The following is a 14,118-nucleotide window of genomic DNA, read 5'->3' on the forward strand; positions in this document are numbered from 1 at the left end:
GAAATGTTGAGAATGTGTTTGAGATGATAAAATTAAAAAGAGGGTCTTTTAAGGTCACAGAGACATCGAGAACACGTCTGTCCAGGACGGCAATTTGGACGGTTCATTCGTTCTACAGATCAGGGAGTGTGTGTCCAGCCCGGAGCCACACACTGAGCGTCTGTATCTCTACCACCAACACACACAAACATGCGGACACACACAGTAAACACATGAACACACTTGCCTGAGAAACACAAACCTAATTTAATACCGTGGCCCTATACACTCATACGAGCAGAGAAGGTAAGATACAGACAGCAGCCAGAAAACAGCATTTTTGTTGTTTGCTTTTCCCAGTAAATAGACTAACTGCATTACATCTCAATTAAATCAAAAGCATGTCTCTATCTCACATCAATTTTCTTTAAATTTCACTGTAACCTCTGTGTACGTTTTAAATCAGATTAACCACAGTCGCTCACTGCTGCTGGATTTAAATTAAATCAATGCAATAATGTTGTCTGGCTCTCATTTTCTTCTTAACATCTGTTCAGACAAAACAAAAAAAATGTATAGGTGTTTTTTAAAATTCCCTTCAACCCAGGTCTTCAGTAAGATCAGATCAGAATGTCAGAATATTAAACTGTCCCCGCAGTTTGGCTCTAGACGCCACAGTGTGAGAAACCAGCAGCAAACAGAGATGGGACATGTCTATATGCTGCAGGAGTGAATAGGTTTTTTGAGAGAAATAGATGCAGTTGAAGCCCCGATTACACAACAACACAGTCAGTGTGCTCTTCATAAATAAGGGCTGAAATATCTTAAATTCCCCAACGCAGCAGCTCCAGAGCTGGAATGTGGATTCAGTTCTTCGCCCTCAGCCTTCTCTCTCTCTTTGTTTGTTTCTCCTCAGCTGTTGAGTTGAATATTAGCATTCGCTTTGTGTTTGCAATCATGTGGTAAAAGCATTCACTTCTGGAGATTCATGATGAAAACTACAAGATGCATGCATATGTGCTTACTGAAGATTTATAAAGCTGAGCATAACACCTGTGTTCTGATCTGACGTCCCCATCAGCGGCACCATTACAAATCGCAGTTGCAGAAATAAAAGCGTTTCATAAATCGCTGGTTTTAATCTCAGTGTTGTATGTGCACAAGCCTGATTTCCACTCTCACACTTGCTCAAAATTGATTTGTCTCGAAGGCAAAAGTGTGTATGGCTCTTCTAAATGGTCACACTTGGGGGAGGGGGTGGGGGCAGAGGCGCCCATCACACTGACAGACGAGATGCTATCATCTGTAAAAGGTGGATAACAGCACACATTTCGGGCAGTCTTTTCTCAAAGGGGAAATTATGGACTCACAATCAATTGCACATATTAAAGAAAAAAAGATGTCTCTCATACACATTCATTGTGTGGAATGGATGTGATTGTCAAATTGCCAGCTTTGAAAAGCAACAGAAACTGTTGGACGCAGCATCAAAAACATACTGATCCATAAATAGATGTAGACGTGACCTTTAATTGCATGTTTGTGGCAAAGTCCTCTGACAACACCAAAGCAGATTCTAGACAGATTCTGATATCTGGTGACTGCCAAGAACCTACAGTCTCCTCAGAGGACATTAAACAAAAACTCGCAGCAGTTTTCGATGCAAATTCAGACCAGACTTGTGGAGTACTATACTGTGCACTAGAAACGTTGCTCATGTCCTTATAGAAGCTCTGTACTTTGTGGCTCCATAGCTTATTTTGCTGTCATTGCATATAAATGTCTTTTGTCTGTAAAGCAGGGCTCTCCAAGCAAAGTGGCTGAGAGCTCCTCATGTCTTACAAACCAAATGAATGATGAATAATATAATTTAACAAATCATCAAATATCAACATCCAAAACATCTGAAACTCACATCAGACAGAAATCTGAGTCAGCTCTCAGTCAAACCTGAATACACAGACGTAAACCTCCATAAATGGGCTTAGAAATCAGAGAACGAGAACGAGAATGTCTGTGCATTTGATTTAGTTGCATTTGGAGATTTACTGAGCAAAGTTGTGTTGCTTTATGTCTGACCTACATATCCATGGTTTGTACTGACTAAATTCTCTGAATCTTTGGGTGAACTTCTCTAAATCAGGGGGTGAACTATACTGGTAGCTCGCGAGCCACCTGTTGGACACTCCTGATCTAATTACTCTTCAAATCAGGATTGATCATCTCAACAGGTTTAGTGGCTGTTCAAACTGAAAACACCTCTGCATTAAAAAAACTATTTTAGTGAAGTCATGTTGATTCAGATGTGATCCAAGTCCAGTTTTAGTAAGAGATCAAAACAGTGCACAGTGGTTTATACGACTCTGAGACGGGATATAACTAACTAAAAGTTATCATCACGGCAATCATTTTAGGTATTGTTGGTGTAATCTAACATAATCCACCAGGAATATAATTTCACTCTTGTATTTGACTGGCTGTCCCCACTTGATGACGTCATATTGTAGTCTGGCAGATGTTGCGCTAGGTTCAGATGTTTTGCTGAGTTTCCCCTCTGCGTTGGCGTCTGGACTGAGGCCTCATTCAAAGGAAGGCTGTGATTTTTCATGCAGGTCTGTCATCTGTCTAAAATTTAAAGTAAACAGCTAGAAGAACATTATTTGAAAACTTTTAGTCTTTCCCTCAAGCCTCACAACCACGGGGTTAAAAGTCCATGGGCAGATTCCTCGGCTAACATGAAATTATTTGCCCTCTAACTGAATTTGAGGCGTTTTCTCAGCTGTGGGGAACAATCATGTCTATTCATGTGCCTGGTGGCCCCAGACACACTCATCCTCCCCTTACCGCCATCACATTTCCACGCGCAGATACTGAAAAACTTGCCTTATCCACCCAAACACATACTCTCTATATTGGACAATGCATAGATAAAGTGGAATCCAGCACACAGAAGCAGAACGGACAGTGAAACGAACAGGGAGAGTGAGAACAGATATGTAGTTCTGTGTGTGTGGAGAAATGATGCTGCCACTCACACTAAACAACATGAGCAAGTCTGAGTTTAAACTCTTTAAAGCCAAGTTAAAACTAAACATTTAACTAAAGTAGCGGCTTAAAACTCTTGGCTTGGTTTGTTGGTTATTAGACTGATCAATTTAAACTTATTAGATTTTTTAGCAAAAGATTTGATCTTGCAAGAAGACATTTTTTCCTGTGGGGGGAGAAAACCATGCCCATGGCTCATATTTTAGAATTTAAAGATAAATGAAACTGTTGTTTTTTGTCTTGTTTTGATTCCCAGGAAGGAAGTTTAAAAGATTTCTTCTTTCTTTTTTTCTTAATGAGCAGATATCATAATCATCTTTGTCCCAGCTGTGAGCCTGCCAGCGCTCCAAACAGATGGAGTACATTCATTAACTGGATCACCAGCAGAGCGTGCACACACACACACACACACACACACACGTACATCTTCTATCTTTGTGAGAACACTCATTGACATAATGTAGTGACTGAAATAATTATAATAAATGCCTAACCTCAACCGTTACCCTGAACTAAACCTAACTCTAGCCCTTTGAATTTGTGAGGACAAAATGTCCTCACTCCGTAAGGTTTAAACGAGTCCTCACAGAGATAGAGGTACAAGTACACGCACACACACACACACCTGTTGACAGTCATTGAGAGTGTGGCAAATGTTTAAGGCTACAATATTTTAAAACGGCATTTTAAAATAGAAACAATCTCCATCCGTTCACGTACACTGGGCATGTGTTAGCTGGTGTAAACAGGAAGTAGATTGTCTACTCTGCAGTTGATTAGTTGCAAAAAATACTCAGGGAAGAACAGGGAAGACAGCCGCAGTGTTGAAATGCTGAATTTAACTGATCAGCAGCTGCTAACAAAGACTACAAGGTCAGTAACACTTTCATTTTCCATGTTGCTTTCACCACTGGTAGTCCAGGCTGATGAGACCCAATCAGGAAGCGGCCGTGGGTGTCTATGTCATTGTTTCCAAAGGTTTCAGTTTTCACCCGTCCAGACTAAAACATAACCCCAGAGTTTTCAAACTAAAACAGGCCCAGCGAGTTTCTGAAAGTCTCTGTTTTAGGTGCTCTGGAGTAGTGTGGACGGGAGGCGAAAACATAGCAAAAGAGATATGTTTTAAAACTAAAATGTAGTCGTGTGGATGGAGCCTAAGTGAACAGACCCCACTCTGTTTCTTTGATCTGATTTAAATCATCATTTTGACGTTATACTGTGTTTCATTAAGAAAAGGTTCTTAGAAAAATTTGTGTTTATATCTGAAATGAAACAGTCATAGCAGAACTGACTTAAGAACTTAAGAATTAAATCTGCATTAGCATCAAAACATTTCAAACAATACTCAGCCGAGCTTTTACTATTATTGACAGGGACTGATGCTCAGTCCATTCACAGCAAGGCTGCTTTTATTTTCTCAGCTCCAAATACCTTACAAACAAACAAACCTGCACAAGGTCTCATTCACTATAATAGTTCTTACTTTTAAATTGCAGCTAAAAATGTATCAGTCTGTTACTCTGTTAGAGTTTTATTGAATCTTGGCCCTTTTTTTTTAGTTTTAGCCCAAATTCAAAATGTGTGTAAAACCAGGTTAAACTGTTAAACACAGACCTAACCACTGACTCAAATGTCCCCACTTTGCAAAGATGTCCTCCTAAACTTTGAGTCAGTCCTCACAAAGATAGAATTACGAGAGCATACAAACTGTCAACTGTCGTTGGTAGTTACAATTGGTTCGTCTGTAGGAAACACACTAAGATCTATACATCTCCTGCTGACGATGACAAAGACCCATGCTGCATGGTTACACACACACACACACACAGACTGCTTGTCTTGCAGTTAAATCCTCCTAAGTAAGCAGTATCACCAGTGTCTGCGTTCCACACATGAAGGTAGCATGAGATACAGCACGCAAATCTGCTGTAAGACGATGTAAAAACCTGCCGCCATTCACACACATTCACACTACTCACTGTATAAAGTCCACTGAGTGACGTCAGGGGTAGATCCATTCTTGCTCGTAGCTCCAGTTTAACAGAATTTTCTTGTCTCCATGCACTCATCCTGCAGACAAACACCACATTCAAACTAATATATTCAAAACTAAAATAGAAACAAAAATATATTTACTTGCAGAATTTGGATTCCACCACATTTAAAGTGTCAGAGGAAAGACACTGGTAAAAATGTTCTGTCTTGATGAAGCTTGAAGATTTTGAAGTTTCACCCCAACTGAATGTGGGAAAAAAATGAAGTTTGGTAACATGACACACACACACACACACAGACACACACAGACACAGACACAGACACAGACACAGACACAGACACAGACACACACACACACATACGATGCTTTAGCTAGAGGAGAAAAAAAAATCTGGTTTCAACCTAGAAAATCAGCAGATAAGACCAGTGATATAATCTCAGTTCTGCTAAATGTTTAGTGACAATATTTTTCACGTTCATTACCACAGTTTGGGGAAAATGATGGATGGTTTTAAAAAGACAAATATTAAATTCCAATCTGTGTTGAACTCCATGAGGAAAAGAAATAAAACAGATTAAAAGTCATACATGAAAGAAATAAAAAAACTTCAGTCAAATGAGATTATGATGAGCCGTCAATCAATCTCTACTCTGAGACGTCACAAAATGATCTAGAAAGTTCAAATGTTTCATACAATTCATTTTATTTACATCTTCAAACACAGGCAACAACATTCGAATGGATGCAATATCAGTTTTTCTACTAAAGGTGAAACGTTTAGATGGCAGCTGAATTACCAAGTTCCCTTTTCAATTATTTTGTCAAACCTATTAAAGCCTTAAGAATGTCAACATCATCATCATCATCATCATGGGCTGACATATTCCCCTGATAAAGTCAGACATTTGGGTGTTAGTCTCTCATGCAGTTCTGACAAATGACTGAATCAATGAAAAGAGCAGTTGTGATGTAATGTGTTACCTGAAATGCTTCAGTCACTTAAAACACAATAAATCAGGCAGCACCGTCTTTAAGATGTAACATGACATAATTGACGTAAATTGAAGTAAAAAAGTAAAAAACTCAGTCAGAAAGGATCAAACGTCACCTCACACTTCTTTTTCAGATATATTTTTTCATGTTTTAGCCTCTTTAGTATGTATCAGATACACTTAACATTGTTTTTTTAAAGCTCACATATTTTTTAGAGCCTGTGTGACGTAAACTCCATCATCTGCCCATGTCTGCAAACAGACTGAACCTTTGCGTGGACAGGTCTGCCTCTGCAAACAGGCAGAAAAGTGGTAAAGGCAGAAAAGTGTTTGTGTCCGTTCCTTTGCAAAACAACTTGCAGAGACATGAAACTAACCTGCAGATACATCATTTATCATGTGTACGCTTTGATTTTGGCCAAGGTGAAGTTATTGTTCTTTGGAAAAGCAGTGCAGCCTTTCTCAAACACAGCTGCATTTTAAATGGATCACCACGCACCAATAACACAACTCTGACTGCCACAAGCAACAGAACAGAAACTGATGGATTATCTCTGCAGAAAGATTCACGTCTCTGCAACAGGATCTTCATAGAAGTGGAATGTCTGACAGTTGACGAGCAAAACCACCTTCATAAATCTGAAGCAGTGATGTTCAGTGTGTATGATTTGTAGTTTGGGACAAAAAGCATGAAAAAAAAACAACAAACCACAAAAAAACAGACAAGAATTTTTTGCACTGTGAATATACAACTTGTTACGAAACATCTTTATGAATTACAAATACAAGTGCTATCATGGTGAGGCGGGACAGTCAGATATCATTTAAATACCTCATCACTTTGACATGAACGGCAGTCAAACAAACCTACACACAGTCATTTTGAGAGAAGTCGTGAAGCAGAAATGTTTTAGATTAGCTTTAGCTACATTAGCACAGATAGCAGTTTAAAGATATAACCCTATGTCATAGCCATCGGACCCTGCTCTGTTCAATTTTTATACAATAATGTGTCATAAATGTCGTCAGGATGTGACTGTTGGCTTCACCTCTCTACAGTGCTACTGCTACGTTTCTACAATTGCATGAAATCAGGAAATAAACAACCCGGCTGCTCCGACATCAGGAGAAGACATGATCTGATTTCTTGTGTCTATGATATTTATGATTCATCTTCAAAACACACTCAGCCCTCACTTCATGAAACATGTGCTTAAACTGTGATCACTTCCAGCTGCTCTTCTCCGTGCTAACTGACTGTCAGTGTTAGCCTAGCGACTGCTGTAAGAACGGGCTCTTATGTCTAACAATTAAAGCTCATCTATGTACGGTGGCCCTGAAAGCTCATATTCAAATAGACAAAACACAAATACATTCAGAAAACATCTTCATCAGTTTGACAACACATGTGCTGCAAATACTCACAACACAAAAGAAGTGTTTCCAGGGGGACACTAAAAAGTGATGCACCTGCTTGGACGTGTGGAAACCCGTGTCCCGTGGAAACACTTCTGTCTTGTTGTGTGTATCTGCAGCACGTTCACTGTCAAATTGCTGAAAATTTGTCTGTTCTGTATTTGCTTGTGTTTTGTCTGTTTGCATGTGTTTTCTTAAGTTGCGGTGCTTTGAGCTTTCAGGGCCACCGTACTTATGTTTCCTTTGTGGCTTTTCTAAACTTTCACATTGAAATTACAACCAACAAAATCAGATTTTAACACAACATTAGTGTGAACATTCAACCAGCTAATGCTACAATAATGTACTGTAGCATCAGTCTGGTAAAATAAGGCAGTTATGAATGTTTTCACTGACTTTCAGAGGTACATAAAAATATATCACAACATATTACAACTTCCTGTTCACACTCACTCTGCTTCAGTTATGTTAAATAGTTTAAGCAGGGAGCTCTTAGATTTCTCTGCCCTGGGATAACTAACGGCATAACTGAGACTTTTAAAGATAAAGCTGGAAGTGACGGGGACAAGATCTTGGGTGGGGAGCAACATAATAAATTGATCTTATTTGTTAGGATCAAACAAAGCATGTGGTTGTATTTCTTGGTGGCATTAGGGATCATAGCCTTGTTTCCAGCTTTCAGAAGTTTAACCCCGAGTTCCTATTCTGAAACTGTATGGTTCATTGAAATGAGCACATTTTCTGAGATTATATGAGCTGTGAACCTCTGTCCAGTAGAGCCTGAGGAAAGTGCTTTGTCCAAACTCTGTCCATGAGAGTCTCTGGGCGGTCCTCAGGTAGGCGGGGGCCCGTTGACGTATCTCAGCGCCAGGTGAAAGTTACGTGGCATCCTGTTGCTGGATTGGCACGGTGATTCCAGGACGATCCAGATCAGACAGGCCAGCAGGGTCAGAGCTGTAGCCAGGAGGAGGTAGAGATGCAGGGAGGAGGAGGCGGCCCCGTTGCTGGAGGTCACACTGTGAAGGAGGAGGAGGTGTTAGTGTCTGTCTTTGGAGATTAAAATTCTGGCAATGTTAAGACCAACTGTCTTGTCCGTTACTGAAGCTAGAAAATCTACATCTATCCAGCTCGAGTAAACCAACTGTGTCAACACAACTCAGTGTAGAGGGCTAACAGCTTTTTCTACAGAATGTCACATGTTCCTCTGTTCTCCACCTGCTTTCAGCCGGGGTGGGTGGATCGATCCACCAAAATATCGATATTGTAGTGGCCCAGGTTCAAATCCAGCCTGGTGCGTTTGCTGCATCTCTCTCTCTCTCTCTCTCTCTCTCTCTCAAAAATGAATGCAGTGATGGTTGCATGAAAGAGGAGTACTGCCATCCATGTAGTACTTTTCTTTACAAAGTGATGCATGAATGAATGAAGCCACTTCTTGTTCTGCTTCACTTGCTACCACACGCTTCAGTTGGGAATCAAACCCAGGTCTCACAGGTAGCAGGTATAAATTCTACCAGCATTAAAATGACTGATAACCTTTGGCAAATCATTTAGTAGGCATTATAATGTATTAATATTTAGCCTATTGATGATGCATACATAATCATAAATTATGACAGTGCTCTCCCCTACATGGAAATACATAAGTCGCTGTTAATAATAAAAAACTATTGATATCAGAAATTCTGGCTCTGTGTTCCTTGGTATCAGATCGAAAAGAGTGGTGGTATCAACCACCCCTAGCTTTTAGGACAACTTCCTGGATATCAAATCCAAATTCCAGATGTTGGAGGCAGTGCTGCTGGTTTTACAATATTTAGTTGATGTGATGACACAACAGTGACCACCATTTCAAAACTGCACCTGTATTTAGCAGTCAACCATTCATTCATTCATTCATTCATTCATTCATTAGCCATACTGCTTTTACTTTTAGGGTCACGGTAGGGGCTGGAGCCAATCCCAGCTGACATTGGCAAGGGCAGGGTTCACCCTGGACAGATCGCCAATCCATTACATTGCTGACCCTTCATGCCCCCATTCATGCCTACAGGCAATTTAGAGTCTCCAATTAAATTAACATGCACGTCTTTGGACTGTGGGAGAAAGCTGGAGGAAACTCACAAAGACCACCAATCCTTTTAACCCTTGTGTTGTCTTCGGGTCAAATGACCCGCCACTGTGTTTAACAGCAGAGAAAACTCCCTAAATGATCTTTTTTCAACTTGAAATTCGATGACTTTTCCTAGAGTGAGCCCAACATTAGGAAAAGTGAAATATTGCCTTTATTTCTATTTCCATGTAAGCTGTACACCACCAGGGTACAAAGATTGTCTTCGGGTCATTTTTGACCCGGCAGTTAAAATCACAGTTACAGAGTCAGTTACACACTTAAAAAAACAACACACACACACACACACACACACACACACACACACACAAGCAATTGAGTTTGTGTCCTACTGATTAATCTTAGACAGAACTACAACTTTCTCATGCAGGTGCAGCATCATCTTTCCACGACCCCAGACATGACTCAAGTTCAAACAATTTCAGACAAAAAATAAAGATTTCTTGAAAGAATTGTTCACTAATACCTCGACATTCAGAGGCTGGAAAGGTGCTGCAGATGACAGTACCCCGAGTTCTCTCTGTGCTGAAGCCATGAGTGCACGTTTTACTGCTGAACAGCCTAATACTAACCATAACCTGAACCACCCAAGCTGTTCAGGGGGCTGGTTCTTTTCCTGATCTACAGGAGGGGAGGATCCAGCTGCCCCAGCCGCTGCCCCAGCTGGGGCAAGTAAGAATTGTCAGGTCTGCCCACCAATGAATGACTGTAGGCCTAAAACACATACTGTGTGCTGCACATGTGAGAAATATATCGGCAAGTCCATGCACACACAGTTGTGTACTGCCCTACATGTGCTAATTAGTTGATTCATTTATGTTGTTCACATTTTATTTGTATATTTTATGGTTAATTATTGTTTGTTGTGTTTACACACTTATTGGGGGGTAGCAATGGTTAAAAAATGGGGACATATATATTGTGTTGTTTAATTCCTAATTGTACAGAAAAGAATATATAACTGTTCACTGGTGAAAAAAACCCTGACTGTTATTGGGAGCGCCTCCAATGAAATGCATTCAAAACTACTTTCTGCACATTTCTGCTACTTTCTTAGGCTATACAAGTATTATCTCTTGATAAAAATACTGTTTACCACCTCTGCAGTACCTTAAGAAATTATGATATTAACAATAAACCTCTACTTTAGTAAAGAAGATAATTATGACAGCAGTGTTATAATAAAAACGAGTGGGGTCCACTGAATAAATGCACGTCTTTCTGCACTGTGAAGAGGGAAAACTCAGATATTCACACAGTTTGTGATGAATGGCAGGTTGTTTCTTTATGCAAACTACATTTGGTGTTAAAAATTCAATTAAGCTTCTTTATTTTAGGGGTTTAGTGAAGGCGGGTCATTTTTGAACCGGGAGGACAAGGGGAGTATACAGAATGTGAAGACAACACAAGGGTTAAAAAGAACTTATGGAGAAAATGAATGTCTGTGGAGTATTTAATTAGAAACTAAAAGATGGAGAACATTTCTCTTCAGAATGTGGCAGAAATGGAGAAACACAGCCAAACAAATACAAACCCTAAAAGAAGATTATAGTAAAATAAAAGGATTAAACGCTGCAGTGGAACAAATAGAAAAAGACTGTGAGGTGGTCTGACTCCGCAGCAGGGCCCTGATGGATCCTGAACTTGTATCTCATGTTCACTTAACAAGAATATCAATAACAATGTCACTCACTATATTTAAATGTGACTACCTCTATGGCAACAAAATAAATATATATGTAAATAACGAATTCTTCATAACTGCTCCCTGTTTTCTGTTGGAAGAATTATGTAATTTGGTTTCAGGGAGAACAGAGGAGAGGTTCTGAGACACTTATTTGAGTTTTGTTGAGTTTATATAGCAGTTTCTAATTAAATATAACTTGCAGGAAATATAACTGAACTAAAATATGAAAAATCTAAATAATTTAAACATTTTAAGAATTTTCCTTCATGCAGCTGAAGTTTGGGCAGAAGGGTGCCGACTCTAAAATCCTGGTCCTGGTCAGGGTCCCAAACTGAAACTGAAACTGAAACTGAAACTCGAGTCCTGGCGCAATAAAGAGTTTGTATTATTTTCTACTAATTGATGAAACCAGCTCCAGTTCATTTTGATACCCGTCAACATTAAATCATCAATGACTTGGCTCCACTAAACAGAGAAGATGTGTGATGTGTGTTTTCTATGTTCTTGGTAGAGCAAGTAAATGCCGTGCAGCTCGCAACTCGAACTCAAACACTGCACAGTATTGTTGAATCACACATCTCACTCTTTGTAAGCCACTGAACCTCCGTGCTTTGCCTCAAAGATTTCTCTTTGTGAATATAAAGGACAGTGTTCTGCTTATCTCTGTGGTTTTGTAAATATCTCATAAATTACAGCCGGCCTGTGTCTGTTATCGCTTCATCTGTGTACAGCTTAGACTGTTTCTGTGTTTTCTCACCTTTGTTCGGAGAGGAGACGCTCGGCTTCTTCACAACAGGACATCTCTTCTTCAGCCTGAAGAACACAGAGCTTCTGTTAATCCTCAGTGGTTTCAGGCAACGTCTCAGTTTCACATGGAAAACTTTTCAAGAATAGAATCATCTTAAAAAATATCTGCCTGCACATATAGAGTTTATTCCTCCCCTGGGGGTATTAGTGACACAACTTCTTATTTAAGGTGCTGTTTGTATTATTATCATTTTAATCAATAAATCAAATCAATCATTTTTTGACATTTTAATTGCTGTGAACAGATGAAATACTCTGGCAGTCTGTATTATGTGCTATGACAATACACCTGCTACAAACAGCATCCATACTTAATTGTTGTTCTCTCAATCTGGTTTGTTCTCTCAGTCTGGGTTTGTTCTCTTAGTTCCTGGTTTGTTCTCTCAGTTCCGGGTTTGTTCTCTCAGTCCGGGTTTGTTCTCTCAGTTCCGGGTTTGTTCTCTCAGTCCGGGTTTGTTCTCTCAGTCTGGTTTGTTCTCTCAGCTCTAAGTTTGTATACACTGCTGTAAACCACCGAGGAAAGAAGGAAAGGAGGAAGTCAGGTTGTGTTTCTCTCCTGTTTTTATGGCGACAGTTAAAAGTGCAGCCAGAGCTCGACGCATAAATCAAGACTTTATGGATTCATTCGTCGGCTCGAGGAACGGCAGACTAGACAGAGGAAGAGGAGAATAAATAGACGCTTTCACCAGTAATGAGAGAGAGGGGGAGAAAATGAAGGCTGAGGCCAATGAAGTCTAATGGAGAGAGAAACGTGGAGCTGGAGAGAGAAAACAGAGGACAGTTATTCAGAAATCCATCTCTACAGAAGGTGGATGAATCTGGGAATTCTGTACAGAGGAAAATAAAGATGTATGATTATGACTGCTGATGGAGATTCTGATGAGAGGAGACATCACTCAGTGTGTGTGTGCTGGAACTTTGATGTGTATGAGTATACTTTACATGAATTGAAGACCTTATGGGGACAAAAATCTGTTTCTAGTCTCACATTTCGGGGACTCACCACCATCTAGAGATAAAAAGTAAATCAATGATAAAAGAACTGAGTGAGCACCGAACAAGTCTGTGTGCTTTTCATTCTGAAAGTGAACATTTGACAGTGGGTGCTACTACAAACCCATGCATGGGTTTGTAGTAGCAGAATCAAATTTGTGTATGAATGAGTGTAACAGATGTTTTGAGTCTGTGAGACAAATCAGTAGGTCTACCTAAACCTGAGTAAACAACGGAGCTTTTCTTGATCATTATTATCAAAAGCTGCTTGCTCTCACATTGGCAGTTTGAGTTGCAGAGCGTAGTGTGTTTGTGTAGACCGCAAGGGCTGAACCAAAATGGGACGGTATGGCCTACGCAGGTTTTTCGCTTTGTGTCACCAGCTGTGCCCGCCCTTGCTGTTGCATTGGAAAATCACGGCTCCTGTCGCCTAGCAACCTTGACAACACATGACTTTTTTTCCCCACAAAAAAACTTGAGGTTTTAAGGCCCGTGGTTTTAACAGCTGTACCATTAGCTGTTGAACTGAGCTGAAACCCAATACTTACATTTAATAGTGTAATCCTCAGGCTCTCTGTCAGTGTTGTTTGCTGAGTTATCATTTTCCTTACCGGTGCGCAATGAATCTTGGGATAGGTTGGGCCACAAAAAGACAGATGCATTTTAAGGTGCCCTTGAAATGGGACAGTCTAGTTGCAATCAGTCTTCAGATGCAGCCTCTCAAGGATGCAAACCCTGAACTGGGACACAGCTCAAGCCTGTTGAGTCTGCAGCCATGCTAGCAGCGCTGTGAGCCTATATGTAGGGACAGCGGTGCTAAATGCTAGCTGGATGAGAAGCTAGCTAAATGCTAATGTCAGTGACAATGCTAACATGCAGATATTTAGCTGGTATAATGTTTAACATGTTCACCATAGTAGTTTAGCATGCTAACATTTGCTAATGATTATTAAACAGATGGGAACACCATTAGTTTTGCAGGTATTTGGTCATAAACCAAAGCACTGGACAAATTAAAAGTTTGACCTGAGGTTCAATTTATTCTGAGGAAAGCATGAATGTTGAACAAATTTCA

General features: G+C 40.0%; 1 protein-coding gene across 1 annotated transcript in view; it reads right to left on the bottom strand.

Annotated features, from left to right (window-relative positions):
* Window positions 1–8,186: 8,186 nt before the first annotated feature.
* LOC111216944 (nesprin-2-like) overlaps window positions 8,187–14,118 on the bottom strand; it is a 44,449-nt gene continuing 38,517 nt past the window's right edge. Inside the window, exons 11-12 of the mRNA XM_022738608.1 lie at window positions 12,001–12,056; window positions 8,187–8,444 (exon numbers count right to left, since the gene is read on the bottom strand). Coding sequence (XP_022594329.1) covers window positions 8,261–8,444; window positions 12,001–12,056 — 240 coding nt within the window. The 3' untranslated portion in view covers window positions 8,187–8,260. The remainder of the gene's footprint in view (window positions 8,445–12,000; window positions 12,057–14,118) is intronic.

Source organism: Seriola dumerili, unplaced genomic scaffold (assembly GCF_002260705.1).
Source record: "Seriola dumerili isolate Sdu_G_001 unplaced genomic scaffold, Sdu_1.0 BDQW01000036.1, whole genome shotgun sequence".
In the NCBI taxonomy this organism is placed as follows: Eukaryota; Metazoa; Chordata; class Actinopteri; order Carangiformes; family Carangidae; genus Seriola; species Seriola dumerili.